This window comes from Semicossyphus pulcher, unplaced genomic scaffold (genome assembly GCF_022749685.1).
Source record: "Semicossyphus pulcher isolate SPU_LCO1_2020_fin unplaced genomic scaffold, fSemPul1.0.p SCAF_7, whole genome shotgun sequence".
In the NCBI taxonomy this organism is placed as follows: domain Eukaryota; kingdom Metazoa; phylum Chordata; class Actinopteri; order Labriformes; family Labridae; genus Semicossyphus; species Semicossyphus pulcher.
Genome location: NW_027211748.1, coordinates 16,947,639 through 16,969,799, shown reverse-complemented (window position 1 = coordinate 16,969,799; position 22,161 = coordinate 16,947,639). Strand labels below are relative to the sequence as shown.

At 39.7% G+C, this 22,161-nt stretch overlaps 1 protein-coding gene across 4 annotated transcripts in view; it reads left to right on the top strand.

Moving 5' to 3' along the window:
- The window catches only part of LOC138611490 (RNA-binding Raly-like protein), a 46,529-nt gene that overhangs the window by 15,538 nt on the left and 8,830 nt on the right, over positions 1–22,161 (top strand). For 3 of the 4 annotated variants that reach the window (XM_069684640.1, XM_069684639.1, XM_069684642.1), the window contains exon 2: positions 1,427–1,701. In XM_069684640.1, the coding sequence (XP_069540741.1) occupies positions 1,446–1,701 (256 nt within the window). In that variant the 5' untranslated portion in view covers positions 1,427–1,445. Of the gene's footprint in view, positions 1–1,423; positions 1,702–22,161 lie in introns of all 4 variants that reach the window. The other variant, XM_069684641.1, reaches the window with a different exon arrangement.

Sequence of the window (22,161 nt, the reverse complement as noted above, 5' to 3'; positions counted from 1 at the left end):
GCAATACATATAATATATTGCATTGTAACCCCTGTATCGTGATGCATATGTTATTACCACATTCTGGACCGATAAAAGGGTCACAGTGATTCCCGGCCTCACTGCAGGACACAGAGTTTTATATGCTGATCATCTGGTTTACATAAATATCTTAATCTGTAAAGTAACTAGTAACTATAGTTTTAAATACAATGTACAATATTTCCCTCTGTAATGTAATAATATAAAAGTATAAAAAGCACAAAATGGAAATACAAAATACCAGAAAACTGTACTGAAGTATAGAACCGTCAACCATCAGTACTTGGAATACCTGGAAGTGCCTGAACCACGTGTAAAGGCTTCTCACGTGGAGGAAAATATGAGGTGAAACAGTAAGTGAAGATCCTCGTGAACTCAGTGTGAAGTTTCTATTTTCAAAGGTGGGAACACAGATCTCATCTATAGTGAGAATCACACGTCTGAATTTCAGACACCAAGTCAGAGTTTCTCTTCCCTCCTGCAGACACAAATCTGCCCTTAAAGAAAAGACTCAGATTACAGCGCACAGGTGGAGATAAAAGGAGAGCCCCCAGTGCAATACGATGATTCCAGAGCTGAAATGACTTTTTAATTAATCAATTTGTGGAGAAATGTAATGAACACGTTAAAGTGGTTAGTATTGGCATAACAAAAATGACCATAATTCGCCAGTTTTAGCCGATATAATCTGGCAATTTGTCATCTGTTATTATCAGAGTGAATTACTTTTAGGTTTAGGGCCAAAATGATTTGGTTCCAGCTTCTTGAATGTATCGTTCCTCTGTTTTTTAGTTTATCTTATCTTTGATTTGAGTTATCTTTGGGTTCAAAACTGTTGGTTGGATAAAACAAGACATCTGAAGACATTACTCTGGACTCTGGTTTGGATGGGACGGACATTTTTCACCATAATTTATTATGTTTTTTTGATGACTGCATGATTGATTGAATAATCAGGAAAATAACTGACTTACTAATCAATTTAGGAAGTAATAATAGTTGCAGCTTTAATCACGTCCAGTGGTGCTTTTCAAAATCGTGATAAAAACACAATTTTCTGAATCTGTATGGACAAAATAATTACCCAGAAAACTGAGTACAGAAAATTAGTAGTTGCAGCCTCTTATTATTCACTAAAGTTGCAGCTCTCAAAAAATCCAGCCTGCGAGCAGCACATTATAAATCTTCAACATGCTTTTCAAAGCTTAAGAAAGCATTTTTTCTTTATCCTGTGGGGTTTAAAGTGGATTTGTAAAACACAGATTATTAGAAAACGTGCTATTATCTCCAACATTTCCAGCTCTGACATGTTGTCTGGTGCTCTCTGTGTGGCTCTCTGTGTGTAACCTCCTCAGTCTAACCTTCCTGGCTTTCTGAGCACTGTGCAAACTGTGTCTCCCAGCAGGCATTGCTGCAGGACTAGGATGACTGGGAAGACCCAGACCAGCAACGTGACCAACAAGAATGACCCGCGCTCCCTCAACTCCCGCGTCTTCATCGGCAACCTCAACACGGCCGTGGTAACCAAGGCCGACATCGAGGCAATCTTCGCCAAATACGGGAAGATCGTGGGCTGCTCGGTGCACAAGGGCTACGCCTTCGTCCAGTACGCCAGCGAGAGGAACGCCAGGGCCGCCGTGGCCGGGGAGAACAGCAGGGTCATCGCCGGACAATCACTAGGTAATGATGCTCTGAACAGTTTTATATTCTAATGCCTGCAGACCACAATGTAAATATATATATAAAACAGAAATCAAACTGGAAACTACACTTAACTTGCTGTGTATGAAGTCTGCACATGGTGGACCTACACTATTCTATAACAGCTACTCATTAGGGGCATGTCCAGGCTTTCTTGACTGGGGGGGGGGCAAATGGGGCACTGACTTATGCAGGGGGGCATGAAATATGAATGGGTGCACACACATGGCTGAATAGCATTTATTTACCTTTTCTATCTCTACTAATCATATATACTTTAACTACTAACATTAAGATATCTTACATATGTTATATTCTTGTGTGTAGGGTTTTAATAAAACAAAATAATATATAACATAATAAAAAATGTATCTCTAAAAGTCACTGTATAAAGTACTAACAAAAGAAAATGTGCTACATTGTAATGTACACAAGCTACCAGAAGCAACAGACCCCAGTTAGATGATTTGAACATGAGTCCCGCCTCTGACAGGGAAGATAGCCAATCATAGTTTAGGATTATGGGGCGGCACTTGGTTTGGCCAATCAGATTTTAGGGGGGGTCCTATGCCACCCCAGGCCACCCCCTGGAAACGCCCCTGCTCTCTTCCACTTTCTATCACTTATTACCCAATGATATGACAGCGCATAAAAGCTGCTTAAGGTTGTAACAAGTAGTCAATACAAGTTTTGGTTGTTAGATGGACCTCAAAAGGTCATCACTGTTCCCTATGCACATACTAATCTGCTGGCTTAAATTATTCCGCAATCACGGCAGTAGCACGACTAAACTGAACACGTCTATAAATGAAGAGGACAAAGCTGGCAAGAGGTCTGCTGGGTGGAGGCTCACCATCAGCCTTGTGTAGTTTATCCCTCGGGAGTTAGTGGACCCCGCTTGGTCCTTTGTCGGCATGATGTTCAGCAGGCAAGCAAATACGAGGATATAGTGGAGGTGATGAAAAGAAAAACATTTCTAGCAGCAAAGAGCAGAAATGACAACTAGCCCTTTGTTAAAGGCCAAAGGTGTTATGTGTTCGGGTGGTCCGTTTGTTTGTCCCGTTCTCTTGAGCATGATATCTCTGAAACACCTCAAGGGAAATTCATACACTTTGGAAAAAATGTCTATCGGACTCAAGGATGAACCGATTTTTTGGTCAGAGGTCAAGGTCACTGTCCAATGCTTCTGATACTCTGTTATAAGGTATTCACTGGAATCATACATGTAAGAAAACTCCCCACCAAGCACCAGCAATTTAAACTGTGACACATGCATAAGTCTGTTTAATGCACCTGTGTGAGCAACAGAGACACCTACATGTTTCATCTTCACCGAGGGGGGAAAAAGAACATGCATATCTAGTTCAAATAGTTTCAATAACTCCTTTTTATTTAGACTTTTAAAAAACATTATTGTGTCTAAATCTATATTATTTGTAGCAAAAGCAATAAAAACTCAACAGGAGGCAAGGAAAGAGTCATAAAAGAAGGGTCGATACCAATAATAAAAGATAATTTCATAAAAGCAAGCACATTCAAAATGAAGATTGTACATATGATATAAATAAAGTCAGTCTGAGACCTTAAAGCATGTTCTTTCAAAATAAAATAAAAATGATCAACTCTTATTTTAATCAATATTGCCTGCAGACCTCTGGTTCACAGAAGCTCTAAGGTGAATCTTGATGGAAAGTTTAATAATTTGAAATAATAATAATAATCATAATAGAAATAATAAGAAAGGTATGACGAGTTGGAAGATGCTAAAATAGAATAATTAATTTAGTTACATACAGGCTTCAGCAAGAACGAGAGACAGGATCTGACATATAGAAAGACAGTAACAAGGAGGAAACATTCAGGGCCCACTCCTCTGAGGCCTTCAGTGGATCCCTGTAAATCTTCCTTATATTACTTATTGATCAGCTCACAGCCTCCTCTCATGGAAAATAAAAGTCTTCCCCGAGCCCTGCTCTCTCATTAAATATGAATAAGAGTGCTCCGGGGTCACATCTGTAATTCCGCCTTGTGTTTGCTCGGTTTCATGCATTTTTGCTGTGTGAAATTACACAAGGGAGAGGTAAAACTGTAAGGCTGAGTTGTGTTCATACAAGTCATTATATGAGTCAGTATTACTATTGTTAAAATTTATGACTGATATCCTTTAGTGCCTGTAGCAGAACTGGACTCAAGCTGCTGGTCAGAGCCAACTCAGGTTCTTTTTGTGGCAATGTACTTTTTAACCTCATGTACAATGTAACTTTATAGATTAAACACTAGTCTTGTTATTTTTGTACTTTTGACAAATTAATAACACTGTACTTGAAAATGTGGCAAACACAGTCAAAAAAAGAGAGGCCTGATCCGTCACGGTTTAAAGAGAGTTAAACTTTTGGAGTCAAAAACTCCAGGTATTTGTAGTTTTGATTTTCCTGTTCAGTGAGGGATTATTGCTCACATTTCAGATATGCTTACTTTCCCTCCAAGTAAAGAGGTTTAGATAATCTGTCTGAACTGCTGGCTGTTTGAAACCTTATGAAGAGGAAGAGCAGCAATTTACTAGCAATTTACTGTCTCAAAGTGAGAGTGGAATAAACTTCCCGAATGCAACTCAAAAACACATGAGGAGCGTTCTTCTGTCAAAACATTTTTTGCTTCACATAGCAAAGAAATTTGTATTATTTCTAAAAAACAAAACAGAAAAACTTGGAACATCTGATGACTCCTATTTTTGTATTTTTATCAGATTTTGCGAAATTGTTGCAATGGTCCCAGAAATTGGTATCAGTATACAGTTCTGTCAGATGAATTCACTAATTAATTCTAACCTAAATGTATACCACTACTGGCTGTATATATTACTTATACTCATGCTAACAGATTCAACATTAGCCCACCATTTAAGCAATGTATCCACTACTTTAGCTCACTATTTAAAGTAAGCTAACTATTGCAGCCATTCATCCAGTACTTTAACTAACCATTTAAAGTAAGCTAACTATTGCAGCCGTTTATCTACTACTTTAGCTAACTATTTACAGTAAGCTAAGTATCGCAGCCGTTTAGCCACTACTTTAGCTAAGAATGTAAAGTAAGCTAACTATTGCATCCACTACTGTAATGCAATGTATCCATTACTTAAGCTAAATGTTTAAAGTAAGCTAACTATTGCAGCCATTCATCCACTACTTTAGCTAACTACTCAAAGTAAGCTAACTATTGCAGCCATTTATCTACTAGGCCTACTCTAGCTAACTAATTAAAGTAAGCTAACTATTGGAGCTGTTTATCCACTACTTTAGCTAACTAATTAAAGTAGGCTAACTATTGCAGCTGTTTATCCACTACTTTAGCTAACTAATTAAAGTAAGCTAACTATTGCAGCTGTTTATCCACTACTTTTGCTAACTATTTATAGTTGGCTCACTATAAAGCCGTTTATCTACTACTTTAGCCAACTATTTAAAGTAAGCTAACTATTGCAGTGGTTTATCCACTACTTTGGCGATCTATTTCAACTGTAAATGGCCTTATTAGCCATTGACTACAAACGTTTTCAATGTAAGCTAACCATTTATCTTACCAACTATTTATCTTACACTTTGTGTTTGTGCTGGCTTGTAAACGAGTTTCACACAGTCATACATAATTTCAATATTGTGTTCAGGTGTAGCAGCTTATTCAATATGTCGATATGTTCTTTTCATGTAATCATATTTTCACATCATGTCTTATTAGTTGAGCTACCGCATAATCTTTCCATCTGCGGAAGTGATAAGTGATAAGGCTTAAGAAAAAAAGATCATATGCCTTGAAGTGTCATGCTGTAGATTTTTGCAATCCTGGAGACCTCATTGGCTCCTTTTGCTTGCTGAAACATGCTGAAACATCTTTAAAGGAGGCATTTGAAGCTCTTTCTGGCACCAGTATCAATAAAGTGTATCAATCAGACATTCAGGTAGACATTGGACCTCTGATTAAAGCTGTATGTAAAGGCTGCTCATTAATAGGCCCTGATTTCTGACAAGACAAATAGAGCACATTTATAAATACCACAGTGTTGGATGTTTCCGCGCTACAGAAATATTTACACTGTTGTCACATTTCCTGTCTGCATCACTGCATCCACTTAAAGAGGCTCCTCTCATTCCTCGGCACACTGACAAACAACAAAACTGTTATATTTTCTGAGAAACACAAAAGCATCATGGTTTACTCAGAGAAAGGAAAGGACCTAGGTGAACATGTGTCTCCTAAACAAAGGCACTGGGATGTGAAATCACGCAGAAAAATGCTTCATACTGCAACAAAGGTGAAATATTCCTTTGCATACTGTGGCATATTGCTTCTCTTATTGCTGCGTTTCTTTTATCGTCTTTGGACACACATGCACACACACAGTAAATTCAGTGTAATAACAGTGCACCGAAAGTGTCAGAGGTATAAGAAAGCTGCCTACAGTACCGTGACGTCTCTTTGGAAATCATCTTTTGTGCCTTTATTCTGCTGCCCCTGTGAAATTTAACCCTCGCGGTCATCATCTTTTAAACATGAACTTTGTATTTGATTAGGCTCGGGGACGATATTGCCAGAAGTGGGTTCCGTCTGCACGAGATATGAATGTTTGATATTTCCTTGAGCACATTCTTCTTTTATTAAATTACACACAGAGAGGAGCGGCACGAGGGAAGGTTGTGTAAAGGTACGACATGTGACAGGAGGGTCAGATGTAAACCTGTATAGTCCCAGAGTACCCAGCATGCATCTCGGCCTGAAGAGCAACCAGAACGTCCCACGCTTCACTAGATTTAATAGCTGAAGCTCCAGAGATTGCTTTCCTCGATTTAATTCCTTCTGACAAGACTGGATTGCCGAGACAATGGCTTTAAGTAGTTCATGCAAATAAAAGTGACAGTCGAGCTCTGCAGTCGGCTTCAGACAGCAGCTACTTAGATGCTGATGAAGATGTCTGCAGTGGGAGGGTTTCATTCTTGTTTTCTCTTCGACTCAGCATTTCTACTTTCTGCTGTTGTGGATGAAATCTTGACGTAGATGTATTGATATTTTTTTTAAGGCTCATTTCTTATCATCAGAGCTCGGTGTGATCTGCTATCCAATCATCTTCTGGTCAAAGAGTGTAAGAGACTTCATGTGTGAAAGCTGTCTGATGGTCTTTGAGCGTCTCTGTGTGGTTGAAAAACTAACTGCAGAAGCCCATGTTAATTTCAAGGTACTTTAATTTGGTAATGGAGGTTACATAAAGATGATTTTTTAATGTGATAAATTCTTTTGAAATCGGTTAGGAAGCTTGAAAAGTGTAGAAAAGCTGGAGTTAGAGACAACTGTGAGGAAAGGTGTCTGCATTTCAGGTGAAAGTGAAGCATCTGGTCTGCCATTCAAAACCTCAATCTAAAAGTTTGCATTTCTTAGAAGAGCGTTATTTATCGGTTTACGTAGATAGAGACGGGAATAAATAAGTGTATACTTCATCTAACTCCTCTTCCGACATGTACTGTTTACTTTGTGTTTAGTTTTGCAAATGAGATTGTTGTTTAGGTTCACTCTTCTTTCTTTTGTCGTAAGTTTAAGTCTCTTATTTTATTTACAGAAACAAAGGAATGAATCAATAAAATATAATTGTAAAATAAGGGAACACAGTATGAATCAAGTTATAAGAAGTTTCAATCGAAGTATGATTGAAAGATGGCATCTGTTTTCATCATGTAAATGCTTAATGTTCACTTGATCATTTTTGAATGTCTATCTCAAACTTTACCCTGTTTACTCTGAAATATTATCATACATCTGCTCTGTCTACCAAGCAGTTTTTTCCTGGCATTCATGAATTTTTCATCTGCATGAACACTAGATGGTGCTGAGAGAATAGCAGTGAGGGCGCCGCCGCCATAACTGGGACATCTTCTACCCTCCCTCAGCATGTATGATTCATTTATATCCTCAGCAGTCAAACTCGTGCAGGAATAGCCTGCGTGTTGTGCAGAATATTCAATCACATTTTGCTGTTTATGAGGCATTAAAAGTTGCATTTTTTAGCAGCTGTCTATGCTGTTTGTGTGACTTGGAAACTGTTGACACATGGAGTGTTTTTTATTAAGTATGACAGTGATCACGCTGCTGCGGCTGCCACTCATGCTTGGTGGTTAAAATGAGGATAAGGAGCCTGGGATAACCTTCAGTAAAACCCCAAAAGAGAACATACAGCATGTCTTATGTCTTTTTCTCTCCCTACATCAGATAATTAAAGATGTATTTTTAATATTTCTCCAAAGATGTCCAAGTAAGACAGCAGTTTGAGGACGTTTGATTCCAGCGGCCGGCCTTGAAATAATGAATCTGTCACACTCTATCTTTCACCAGCTTCTTGTCTTTTCTTTACGAGAACAAAGAAACTCGGGGACGATTAAGACACCAGGCTGCCTGCGAGACAGCTGCACACCCTGTGTCAGTGTAATTAGATATTACAATTACAAGGCTTCATCTACAACCCGAGCGCAAAGGCTGCAACAGCTGGGGAATCAGTCGGCAGTCTCTCCCCCCTTCCGGTGCTCTCTTCTTTTTCAGTCGGTCCCTTAAATCCACAGTCATTCTACTTTAAATTACATTTAAAAAAAAACAGGAGATGAATGGGAGACGGTGACAATAAGAAGCTGATTTTCTATTCCGGTGGATCAAAGTGTGACTGTTAGACAAGCGAGGTCAAACTGTATTCTTCTGCATGTTTAAAGGGAGAAAAAGCAGGATGTATTTTTAAGACCAACCTTGAATATCAAACAGGAGCCGTTCATTTCTGACACTTTCAATTAAGTTTGTTACAGAAGAGTTCTGTTAGTGAGTCTGAGAGAATTAAGACAAGCTTTAAAGCAGGACATTTTTATCTGAACTTTCTATTAATGTAATAAACAGCACATCCATTTTTCTCACGTATCAGGAATACTAATTTTATTCCATGCAACATAAAGTCCTTCTTTTTTATTATTATTAGTTGATTTATTCACTTTACCCTTTTTTAATGTGTGTTTTATTTAAACATCATGCCAATAAAGTTTTGTTCAATTGAGAGAAGAATCTTTGCATTTACGAGAAAGTATGACGAATAAAGTAGTTTGACAATGACAATACAGATAAACAAACTTATTCAATAGAATATACAAATGGATATTATAGAGCCTGGATAAATACATTGTATCGGTAACAGACTGTGTGTGCATGTGAATATTTATGGGTCTTAGAGTGTACTTTACATGTATGTGACCACTGACTCCTTTAAAACTTAAGTGTTTACATCCCTGCTGCTGTTTAAAGCTACACCAAACAAAATCCCACATAGACTGAGCAGTTCGCCGTGCAGTTTAGTGTCTTTCAGCTCGTTGTTTTGGTTTTCTGGCCTCCAGTTGGTTCAATCTCTATGCTCTCAATGAATTGTTCTCAGTTAAAAACAGCTCTCATAAACGTATTTTACAGTTCCTTTCCTGCACCAAGTTTGCAACTATCTGATGAACATCATGGAGCATTTGGAAGAATTGGTGGAGACCAAAAACAGAGTTAAAAGGAGTGTGAATACTGGATTTTGTCAGGTGGACAGATCATCTTTCAGATAGTTATCAACTATTTGAGGTCCAGACTGTTTGCTGGTTATACAAAACATTAGAGGTAATGTTCTTTTTTTAACGTGTGATCTTAGTTTTTCACTATTTTCTGACCTTTTAAATAGCAAAAACAAGAGAAAAAGAATGTTTTAGTTGCAACCCTACACATCATGTGTATTTCACAGCCTGACTCCAGCATGTTAAGACTCTTTTAGTTTCAAATTAGGCCGGTAAATATATTAAGGAATTCTGTATTGGTTTTTTTTTAACACAGTTAAAAGATAACTTAACAAATTTAATTTAAAAAAATGGTAAATTAAAATGGTTAGTCATTTTTTTCTAAGGTAGGTTCTACAGCCTAGAAATTACTTATAATAGCCAACTACTTTATTGTATAGACAACATTTTTCCTTAACACACACCTTTAAATATTTGGCTTCTTCTGCTCCCTTTTAAACTGCTACACAAATAAGGGAGGGACAGACTAGTCCAAATACTATGACTTAGTTTGTAACTTTGATACATAAGCTTTAAGATTTAAATGTAATGTAAATTCACACCGGCTAATCTGTGCATCTCATAATGTTGATATTTAGTTCAGTTTCTGCTCCTGTGTTTGGAGCATGGAGGAGTATTTGAGGAGCGAGCTCCCCCTGGGATAGTTTGACAAATGGTACAGTCTGAAGCGGCTCTGCTGTGAGTCTGGGGCTGGAAGTGCTTTTCCGGCAGTCTGCCTGTTTTTGGGAAGAGGAAGACAGAGAGTAAGAGGGAAGCGGAGTCGTCTCAGCCACAGCAGAGTTAACCTCGTTATGACCATGTACAAAGGCAGGCGTCGCAACCAGAGATGTGAGTACGAGCCGTCAGTCACTGATGACGAAGTGTTTATGTCGCTCAAGTTTACGATGCTAGTTCTGACGTAAAGTTGATTGATTTCAGTCTTTCTAGTGGCTCGTTTCAATTATTTTACACTGCTATTGCTGTACTAGAAATATAAGTTAATTTGAATCATAATTTCTTCAGAAACTTGCTGATCGACTCAACATGTATGCCGTGGATTTGTGTTGTCTTTCCGTTGATTGAAATCTGTCTCTACACTGTCTGTCCTGTTTCCTTCTGTTGCTCAGTGTGTGATAGCATTCAAATGTAAAAGAAAGAAAAGTAAACCGCTTTTATTTTGAAAATCACTGTTTAAAATAGTGTTGTAGCACATATCATGCGAGATATGTGGAGAATGAAAGTAAGGCTACTGACGCAAATCATACAGGGCAATTATTTACACACTTATGCTAATATGATGGTAATTTACCAAATCAGACAACATAAATTCATTTTCATTCATTTTTTAAATTTGAACAGGAACTGTGTGAGACTTATTGTTCTCAAAGACTTGACCACAGAAAGAGATGGCAGCCTAAAGGGCTGAACATGTATCTAAATCTGATTGGTTTCTGTGAAGAAGAAATAAGGGTGGTGGTCTTGTGATGCTCAGAGGGTGTTGAGAAGTGCTGTACTGTGAGTAAAGTGAGTCGGCTGGTAAATTTAGTGCAGCAGCAGTGAGTGATGGCAGCTCCAGGTGTGCTGTGCACCTGTGTACATAAGAGACTACGTGCTGGTGGAGATATTAAAGCATGGCTAGCAGATCTGTGACTAAATATAAACATTAAAAGTACTTACACCTATATGCACTGAAAATCCAGTATGTTCTGCTACTCAAATCCTTTTATTTAAATATTTAAATTTAGTGCCACAATAGACCATGGTTTTCATGAGCATACGGCCTTTCTCACTGCACACATTTTGGCTTGTCACTGCAGGAAAACAAAGGCGTTTCTTTTAACATCAGTGCTGGTTTTGTTCAGTTTAAATATAATTCAGGACAGTTTGACGGTGAACCAGCGTGCACGGAAGCACCAACATCATTCATGTTATTATCTACCCCTGTGCTACATCTCTCTTCTACCGTGGCATGTCAAAATATCTCAGTGAATAAGGCCTCTTAATAGGTCTGCATGATTATGGCCAAAATGATAATCACAGTTATTTATCACGATTTTTTATTGTACTTTCACAGACACAGGTTTCATACACTCTTTGCATATATTTTTCTTGCTTAAGGGACCGTTTCGGGGGACCAGCTCTTCGTCTTCTGTTTCAGACATTTGACTGTTTCTCCCAATGACTGTATCTATAGATGGACAACGCGTCTACATCTGCTCCCATTGTACGAAATTGATGCCAAAATAGCCCCTGTGATAGGTGCTGCCATCTTGCGATGGTGACGTCATACGGAGCCAGAGTCTGCGCAGTAGAGATCGGCGAGTGAAGCGGCCGTAGCCACTTCCGCTAACCCAAACACACACACTTAACTTACTGAAAAAACGGCAAGGATTGCGCACGCCGGCGTGTTTAACAGCAGAACAGCTTCTCTGTGTTGGTCTGAGGTTAACGTTCACAGGTATGGAAACTTCAATGACTCTAGTGATTGTTTTAGTTACGTTTCCACTCGCGGATCGTCCTCTACTCTTCTCACCAGGAACAGATCGGCTGCAGGAGCTGTGTTTGTCAACAGAGCTGTCAATCATCATTTTGACAGCATCAAATAACTAATTAAAAATAAACTTGTCAGAAAAATGAACACTTGGACATAAATCAGCATGATAAGAACTAACTATAATGACAGAAACCATGTTTGAGAAAAATTTATCGGGCGTGTATTTTGATTTTATAGTTTGACTCATGTCTCATCTGTGAACATGGAGGAGGCGGGTTTCATGACCAATACTGCAGCCAGTCAGCAGGGGGCGCCCGAAATGTTTTGGCTTCACTTTTAGGGAGCTGTCATGTCGTCCATCTTTTTATACAGTCTATGGTTTCTTCCGACCGTCTCTGTTGTTTACTATTCCACTCTAAACTGCTGCTGCAAAGTAGGCGCTCATGTGAAGACAAACCTCTCGATCGCCCCCTGGGGGATGGGCTGTTAGGTTAGAGAGCGCTTGATTTGATATGCAGCAGAGCACGCATTTTAAACGCTAATATCACCGTCAATCAAAAGCCAAAATTGTGATTGCCAGAATTGTGCAGCCCTACCTCTTAATCAAGCTATTTTTTCCTCAAGTAACTGATTAATAATTTGGTCAGTTGAATGTGGAAAAACGGGGAAAATTTCCATTTATTACTTACCCAGTAATTTCTGAACACATAAGAAGAGCATTTAATGACGTAATTTTAGGCAGCAGGAAATTTCTTTTTTTCCCTTTTCTATCCTGATAATTCTATCAGAAGATCTCAGGTTTTATTTGCAACCCTTTTACTGAAGGCGGGATCCACAGGTTGGAAACCGTTTACATAAATTAGCATCAAACGTCAATGTTTTGCAGGATTAATCACCTAATCGTTCCTGCAAATAGCAGTGAGTGATACATAATGCTGGGCAGATTTGTGATGCTTCCAGTTGTTACTTGGCACTGTGTGTGCTGTTGATGTTTCCACAGTCATGTCACGCACGAGGAGGCCAAGTTTGAGCTCAGAAGTACGAGTGGTTTTCAGCAGGTGGCAGCTGCTGGTTAGTTTTCCAGCTGCTTGCACAGATTCACCAGCCTGTGGTTTTTGTTGAAGTGATGGACCTCCTCGAGGGGTTAAAATGTTTGAAAGTGTTGCACTTAGGAGCCACATAGTTTCATCATGAGACAAAAAAAGGCAAAGGAAAAGGAAGGAAAGTGTATTAACAGCTCAGGAGAGATGAAAGACTAAATGATTATTACCTCAGGCTAACGGCAACATGCTCATTATGATTTAATGCAATAACATGTACCAATGGTAAGACGTATCACAGCTGGTTCAAAAGTTAACTTCTGTACTGCTGCTCTGCGTCTTTGCCTAATAATTATACTCCCAATGCGATATAGTGAACACTGTCAACACGAAACTATAGCTATCCCACGTCATGTTCTCCCTAATGGACCACAGCTCAGCAGGTCTCATGAAAATAATTTTATCATAAGAACGGGAGCCCGGGGACGAGCTGCCAAATTTATGTGCTGCCAAAAAAAACATTCTCCTTAAGAGGGCGAAAGAGCAAAGTACAAGAAAGTCATTAAGCAAGGACAGGCCGCTGTGCAATTAATCCAAGTGTCCCCTCGAACCATAACACAAAAATATTAAAGCCTCAAGGTTCTCGTCATGATTGGAATCACTCCCAGCATAATACACTCTGTGGTGTGTGGCCTCGTTTTACAAATGAACAACAAATAACGCAAGTTCATGTAGCTTACAGTCCATCACTCGGAAGCACGTTGGGTGATAGTCGTTCCCCGCCCTGTGTCTATGGTTTTACATACAATATGTAAGCCAAATATACGGTGGCCCTGAAGTGCAAATCACAACGGCAAAAGAGAAAACACAACAGCAAATCAGAAAACAACGTTTCATGTCGCCCTACCTTTTCCGGTTTGGTTAATGTTGTTGTGTTTTCTGATTTGCCGTTGTGATTTGCACTTCAGGGCCACCGTACAAATATGATACATGTATAAGATTTCTACAGTTCAATTCAGGATATTCAAAACTTTATCTTAAAATAGCCCTATATACACTTTATGTTGGCAAAATTCAAGATATCTCTTATAGGGGTGGGAATCGCAGGGTAACTCACAATAAGATATGATACGCGATACGTGACCCACGATAACGATAACATCACGATACAGCAATATCTGATAACCTGAAGAATATAAAATGCTGTAAAAGTAAAATGCATGATTAATATATATTTATTTTTATCCTGCTGTCAACTTCTTCTTCAGCTAATTCATTTCCGTTCACGTCACCCTCATTCATGTCATAAGCGCCACTGCGAGGAGTCGTGAAGTAGTGACGGGGTGAGTCAACATCACTGGGGAATCGAGTCAGGAAGACGATATATTGCCGTAGTAATACTTGGTCCCAGCCCTAATCTCTTAGTACATAAAGAATGAATCATTGAGTTGTATGGCTAATCTCATTAAAAAGGTTCTTATTTAATCAATTATTTGTCTCAATGTCTTTTAGGCGATGACTTTACAAGGCTTTTTTATTCAGCCAACAGACTGAAGCAAAAAAAAAAAAAGATGGATAGTTGAAGAGGTCAGCTGTGACTGTGGGTGAAAACATGTAAGCACCAAAGGGAAACAGCAGGTCTCATTGTTCATACAGTGATGTGCTTTCAACCATCACAGGCTGGCAGCCCGGTGGGCCCTTTGATGTAGGCCCCTTTTGACTGGGACCTCTGGGCCAGAGTAACGTATTCTTGCCTCTGGTCGTAACAACTTTTCTGCTTGGCTTAGCGTCTAAGAGACTGCAGAAAAACTAAGCTGATAAATAAATAATCACAAAAAGCTACGATAGAAGGAATATAGATAATGCTCCATCGAGGGCATTTAGGGTTGAATATAAAAGATTCCTTTCAGTGTTTTCTTTGTCACAGATTTAATTAATGTGGCATGTGACACTGTACGTTTCATGGAACTCTGATAGAAGCGGTTGCTATAGTAACGGAACTGAACTTCAGCTGAAACCAACTGGTGACAAAATACAATTTTTAAAGTGAGACATTTTACACTTGTGTTTTGTACTAAAGGCTAACAGTAACACACATAAGAGTCAAAATCATATAATTAGCATGCTATTGCTGTCGTTATCATCCGTCTAATGTTAGCTGACATAAGCTATCATTAGCTACAGCACTGATCATACAGGGGCCTGTTTTACAAAGATATTTTAGACAGGTCTGATTTTCAGGCCAGTCTTTACTTTGCTCTTATAGTCTAATATAACTAAGACTATTTAACAGAAAATAGACAGAATAGCCAATTTTACCCTTTTAAGTTAGCCCCGCTGGCTAACTCTTATTAAGAGCTGTTATTCATGGAAACAATCAACGACTGATCAGACTGTTTTAGTTTGTTGCCAGTGTTTCATTATCTGCTTTTTTTTGGTAAATGATAATCCTACCTGTTTGGATTTGGTTGAATAGTCAAGAACTAGACAGCTTTAGAATGAATTTAACCACCTAACAGAAGCGTGTTTGATCTGTGCCAAAGTCGAAGCCTATTTTTGTGAAGCTAACATAAAAATGGTTGATTGACTCTCCATAATAACACTCCATATATCTACAATTGCATTGCCAGTATTTATAATTAGAGTGACAAAAAAGAAATGTGAACAGAAAGGTCATTATGTCCACACCAGGCACACGCTCTTTCCCAACCTGTCACTCACCCCCACCCCGCTTGAGAAAACACACTCTCAGGTGTAATAAAAAGCCGAGGCTGCCTGTGCCCTTGAGCCCACATCGGAGATTATTCAAGTCCACGCTGTCAGATTTACAGGGGTGCGAGAACACTGTATAGATTGAATCTGCAATCGCTGTCACGCAGGATGTCTTTGAGTCACACATTTGTATTCACACAGGTGCCTGGATGATCTCTTCATCAAATACTGCTCACCTGCTCTCAGGATGCGTGTCAGAGCGGAGTTTGTTCTGAGCCGGGAGAGATCCTCTGCCTGCCAGAGATTATGTTTAGGGATTAGTTCAGAGAGGAGATGCATTTTCTCATTACTTCTCTTGGTCTACATTAATCACCCACATAATTCTTTTTACATATAGGAGAGGAAGCACTTGTTTAAAATTAGGGCTGCATAATAAATTAACCCAAAGATTAATTGGTGGCAATTTAGTTGTTGACAAAAACTGCTTTTCTGGTTTTTATTTTGGATTCAGGAGGGACACGTTGCAAACACAGGCATTTGGTAAAACATGCAGAACAGCAGCTAGACTTGAAAACTAAGAGCTAATAAGCACTTAGTATTTGTTTATTTATCACACTCTATATTGCTTATTGCAACATCATACAATGTAATCACACAATACAGAGTTTTCTCATATTGTGCAGGCCTTTTTTAAATAGACAACCACTTACATCTCTTCCTGTTTAACATTTAAGCAATATCAAACAAGGCAGCGCTGTTGTGCTGAATATCAGCACGACTTTGATTTGGTCAAAGGCATAAGGCCGCAGGCAGAGTGCCGAAGATAATCATAGCGTGCCGATATTCAGTACAACAGCACGACCTCAGGTGTGATATTGCTTTCATACAACAGTTCTTCAAGCGGCGAAGTAAACAGTAATAAGCAACAATAGATTGATATTTTTTCGTTGTGTAATCATAGCTCCGCCTACACAACTACTTCAGCATCTTTCCCTGCACTCTTGCTACTCTGTTTATAAAAATACATGTTATCACAGACCATTTATCTGTCTGCAACCAGTAAAAATTAGAGACTGTTGGCGGCTTAATCAATCTAGACGAAGACCTTCTGCTGTACTGTTAATTAACTGTATTCAGAACACCCAAGGTGGACTGATGCACACTTAAAGTTGAAAGTCCCTGTGCTGTTATACTCTTTATCCGCACTAATGGAATGCCTCTTGTCCAATCAGGAATTATACAACAGTTCGTTTCAGCAAGTAATCTAACAGCCGATAATCAAGCAAGAAAGAGTTAAAGGCCAAGTTGCCTGAAAATTGCTTACACTATAATACAAAGTTTGCTTAACTTAATAGAAGCAGCACACAAGCGATTCACTTCTTTTTAAACCAAGCTCATCCCAGTGGACCTATTTAAATGTGTGTTTGTGTTTCTGCGCCCGGCCCGGCTTTAATGACTCGTCCACACCTCCAGAGACAAAGAGCTCAAGGGCACGCTGAGCTGAGCAGTCTATAACTAACTAAAATAGACACACACACGCAGCGTCACACACACGGGTGATTTAGCTCAGCTTCATTAATATGAATGAACCCAAACTGTGTCAGAGGGCCCTGAGGTGGTGATGATTGTGTTCCTGAAGGATCCAGCAGTGGATGGATGAAACTATTAGTGAATGCAGCCACATGTTAACAGTGGCTCGGTTAAAATAACATCCAGTAAAGCTGGAAATTGATGCTTTTATTTTGTACACAGGGGCAGACGATGTCAAGAAAAACAACCCTTTGTAGTCTGGTGTGTGACCATAGACTGTATAAAAGGTTGGACGACATGATAGCCCCCTTAAAGTGAAGCCAAAACATCTCTATCGCCCCCTGCTGACTGGCTGCAGTATAGGTCATTAAGCCCGCCTCCTCCATGTTAACAGATGGGACATGAGTCAAACTATAAAGTCAAAATACACGCCAATGAAGAATTTGTCAGACGTGGTAGCTGTCATTATAGTTAGTTCTTATCACAATGATTTATGTCCAAGTGTTCATTTTACTGACAAGTTGAGTTTGAAGTAGTTATTTGATGCTGTAAAAAGGATGATTGACAGCTCTGTTGACAAATACGGCTCCTGCAGCCGATCTGTTCCGGATTAGCAGAGTGGAGGAGGAAACCTAACTAAATCAATAACTACAATAAGTCATTGAACTTTCCATAACCTTTAATATCTGCTTAAGACCAACACAAGGCGCTGCTCTGCTGCATACTGAGTAGACGAGCAGGATCTTTGCTGTATTCTCGGTAAGGAAAATGTGTGTTTTGGGTAGCGGAAGAAGCGGTGCTAGGCGATCTCTACTGCACAGGCTTGCAGGATTGCAGCACCTGCTTCCAGGGGATATTTTGGCTTCACTTTTGTATAATGAGAGCAGGTGGAGACGTGTCGTCCATCTTTATATACAGCCATTGCGTGTGACTTACAAACTAGACCGAATAAATCTGTTTTACCAGCTCTAGACAGTCGAGTGGCTTGCTGAGGGCCACCCTCGCAGCATTGTCAGACAGCATTGAAATCTTTAAAAAAAGCCTTTTAGGGGTGGAGAGGGGATAGCAGTGGTTTTACAGTACCTCTGTCTGACCCTTTTTTTTGTTGCCTGTGAATACGTCTGCTCTATTCTTCTGCGACCAACTTTCTCATAATGCCTTCAGCCTGGAGTAACTTTTTATTTTCCCCTGAATGTGATCTGCACAGTTTACAGTATCAATCAAGTCCTAACTGGCTATTGCTTAGCAACACAGCCTCCATCTCTTTTATCTCCATCCTCAACCTTTTTATGGATACACGTACAAACAAGTCGGTCTCTCTCACACACACACACACACACACACACACACATTCATGCCATTATATGAATGTACATGTATATAATTAGTTTAATGACTGTAATTAATCAGAGGCTCAGTGTGTGTATGGGGTTGATGGGGGAGTTGGTGGTGTTTTGTTCGAGAGTGCTTTTCAGTGCTCCACTCTCTTTGATGACCCCAACATGGGAGCAGAGGAGAGAACACTTTACAACATGAACCATTCCTCACGTCTTCCTGCCGCCTAATGATAATGATACAGCTGTTCCTGTGCACCTGAGAGCTACCGATACATCCTCGATCCATTAGTCCATTAGAGAGGGAGCGAGGAGAGGAAGGAGAGAGGCAGAAACATGGTTAATCTGCAGATAAATGTTGGAGGAAGCAGACACAGGTGCAGCTGCTGGAGTGTGAATTTGGAGGTGTGAAAAAGAAACACAGAGATCTTTTATAATGTAGTCAGAGATATCTTGAGTTCTTTACTTCATCAGTGCATAATTACAGCCATAGACTATAAACATAATAGATGTGGCCACCGTGACGTCGCCTTTTGGTTTGTCGACTGCCTTTTTGAAGCCTCAAGTTTGGCATTTCAGCAGCCGTCATGTTGGTTTCCTGTTACAATATTTAGACGAGCGGGTGGAGCTGGAGAGGAGCGAGGGGTTAGCACACTCAGTCGTCAAAGCTAAAGAGTCAATCTCTGATCCCATCGGCTAAAGTCTGAGACGATATAGCCTCTGGGGACACCGGTGAACGTGCCGGGCGGTAAGCGATAAACAACTTCCCGTCAAGACTTCCTTTTCCGCGTCATCAAATGAGAACACTTGCCTTCCCGGAAAATCCACGTACCCGCCTACAGATTCTACAATGTAGAATCTGCAAATAAAGATTACTAAAGAGTTTATGCTGTGGCTAAATCTTAAGCTAGTTACCAGAAAAAAATATTTAATATGTCATAGTAGCTGACTGAAGTTATTCTTTTTTTTATTACACTAATGAAGCTATAAGAGTGTGTAGAACTTAGACGACTCGCCACTAGCTCGTCTGAATCTCCGATGAGAGTGCGTCACGTACCGCTTAGCCTAACTTAAATAACCGGTCTTTTCATCACTACCCTCCTCCGTAAGCTCTCTGGGGAAAAGCCAAAAACATTCCCGACTCCTGTGCACTGGCCAACAAATACATAAATGTACGACAAGCACTAAACAAGCTAACAAGCCAAGTATGCTGAGCGCAGACACGATACCTGCTGATTAATGCTAGCATATACATAACGTAATACTAAACTTTCACTCACCAAAAAACTGGAGCACAGACTGCTTGGATGACCTGTTAAAACAATAAACAACTCAACAAGACATAATATTTGTCCCGTATAAAATCTTCAAAAGGCTCAAAAAACACGGTCAAGAGGTTGAGTTTAGCGACTGAATTAGCGGAAATGACACCTAGCATACAGCTAGCAGCACCCACCGGTACTCAAAGCAACCACATAACCACCTAATTATGTAAAACTTTCAGCCTTAATACAATTTAAACCCTTGAGTTATATAAAAACTCTCCTCTAATTATCATCTTAACCAATGGGGAGGGAAAAAAAGTTTGAGCTGCAACGCTTTCGGCGAACGTCTTGACTTCAGCTCCTGTTATGACATTTACTGCTGCATCATCCCTAAAGACAGTTGATGTAAAGCTGCTGTTTTATCTGTGCAACTTTCTGCAGCTGTCGAGGGTGACTCATCCGTCAGACAGGGATCTCTGCTGCTTTGTCAGTGTGAGCGCCTGTGTGTGTGTGTGTGTGTGTAGTGGAGGTGGCGATGATATTTGTTTGTGTTTTCGTGTATGACCTTGAGCAGCACTCAAGGCTGATTGAGTTTGAGTTTGAGCAGAAACGACGACGACGACGAGCCAGCAGACTGAACGCAGTGATACCAGCCTGGTTCAGAGCAGTGTGGATCTTGGCAGGTGGAAGCAGCTGTCAGTCTTGAAAAGAGCCATGTGGTGTGTGCGGATGAGTCACAGTTGTCGGCTTTTTCATCTTTTCTTTTTACTAATTGAACAAAAAGTTCAGAACACTTTTTTTGGCAATTCATGTCTCAGTTGTCCTCTTTATCTATGTCTCTTTGAGGGAGCCGGTGGACTGAAGTGAAATCACTAAATAAATCAATGCTTTCTACCTGAATTCACCTGACTAGGCTCATCACACACAACGCTATACTGTAGTTTCCCAGACAGCACAAACTTCTGCAAACTAAAGGACCGAATCTGGGACTTAAAACCACGATGACTTTCAAACCGCAAGTTTTGCTGTCCTTCCGACAGCTCAACAGAAAATCAGTTGCCAATTAAATAAATTGGCAACCAATTCTTGGCCTTTGTCTTCCATTACTGGACACACTTTTTAACATACATTAGCTACAACAAACAGCAAACCGTGCTCCCCCAAAATAAGTTTATCTCATTATCTCATATCTCATATCTCAAAATAATATAGACCTTCTCTGTAGAGAAAGTGTCATGAGATACTTTTGTTCTGATTTTGAGTTTTATTGATAAAGACTGATTGGACAACAGCTGCACTACTTGAAATGGAAATGTGTTTACTGATTGAAAAAGATAGAATGATAAAACAGTAGCTGTGTCCCAACACAACAACACACATTCATCCATTGTTTTAACTGGCCAGCATGATAGCGTCATTCCTGAAAAATGGTTTTATAACTTTTAAGTGTATTTTAGATGTCACATAACTCGCCACAATTTATCGTTCAAAAGGAATAGTTTAGATGATAAGAAAGATACCAAATATCTCTCTGTTAAACAAGAAGCTAACTCTAAGCAGCTAGTTAGCTAAGGTTAGCATAAAAGCTGTGTCCCAATCCAGGGGCTTCAGCCTTCAAAGGAGGCACTGTACAGAGGATGAGTCATTCATCACCTGTGTAAGCCGAACTGAAATGAGATGGTCTGGTCTACGGAGGATTTCCTCTTTGCGTCACCAGTTGTTCCCGCCCTTACCCTTGCATCACCAAACGCTGCTCCTATCGCCTAGCAACAGGTAGCTAGTGGGCTAACTAGCTAGCATAACAAATGTCACGTAACTTAACCTTTTATTTTAAAGAATTTGTTTCAAGGGCCCTTTCGTTTTTTAAACATGTGTAACGCTAGCTATTCAATTGAGTTGAAACCATAAAACTTTTACATTTAAAGTGTATTCCTCGGCCGCGTACGAGTCCGCCATCTCAATGAATCACGAGATACGTTGGGCCGCAAAGGATACACCTGATGGATTCTTCGTTGCCCGGGAAAAGGAGGACGCATTTGTCGGCCACATCTGAAGGAGCCTTCGAATTGGGACAGCCTTCGACGCGCCACTGTGACGCAAACGGCCTTCAAATAAGTGTTCGAAGGCTCCAGCCCCTGGATTGGGACACAACTAATGTCTGCAAAGAATTTTGTTTGAGTAGTGATTAAGTAGTAATCAGTAATAAAGCTTAAAAACATTCTTTTTCATTGTTAAGTTGATGTATAACTCAAACTATGAAAGGACTAAAAACGGAAACCATATTTTCACCACAAAAGCTGATGTCTGCTCGTCAGCCTTGCAGCCAGTTTTGAAAAGTATTGTCGAGTGCTAGCCATGTTTTTGGCGCTCACAGTATAATTTGTGTGTATTGTTGATACAGTTAGTGATACTGTTATTGCTACTTTTGTTTTTGCCATGAATATTTAATAATAAGGTGTC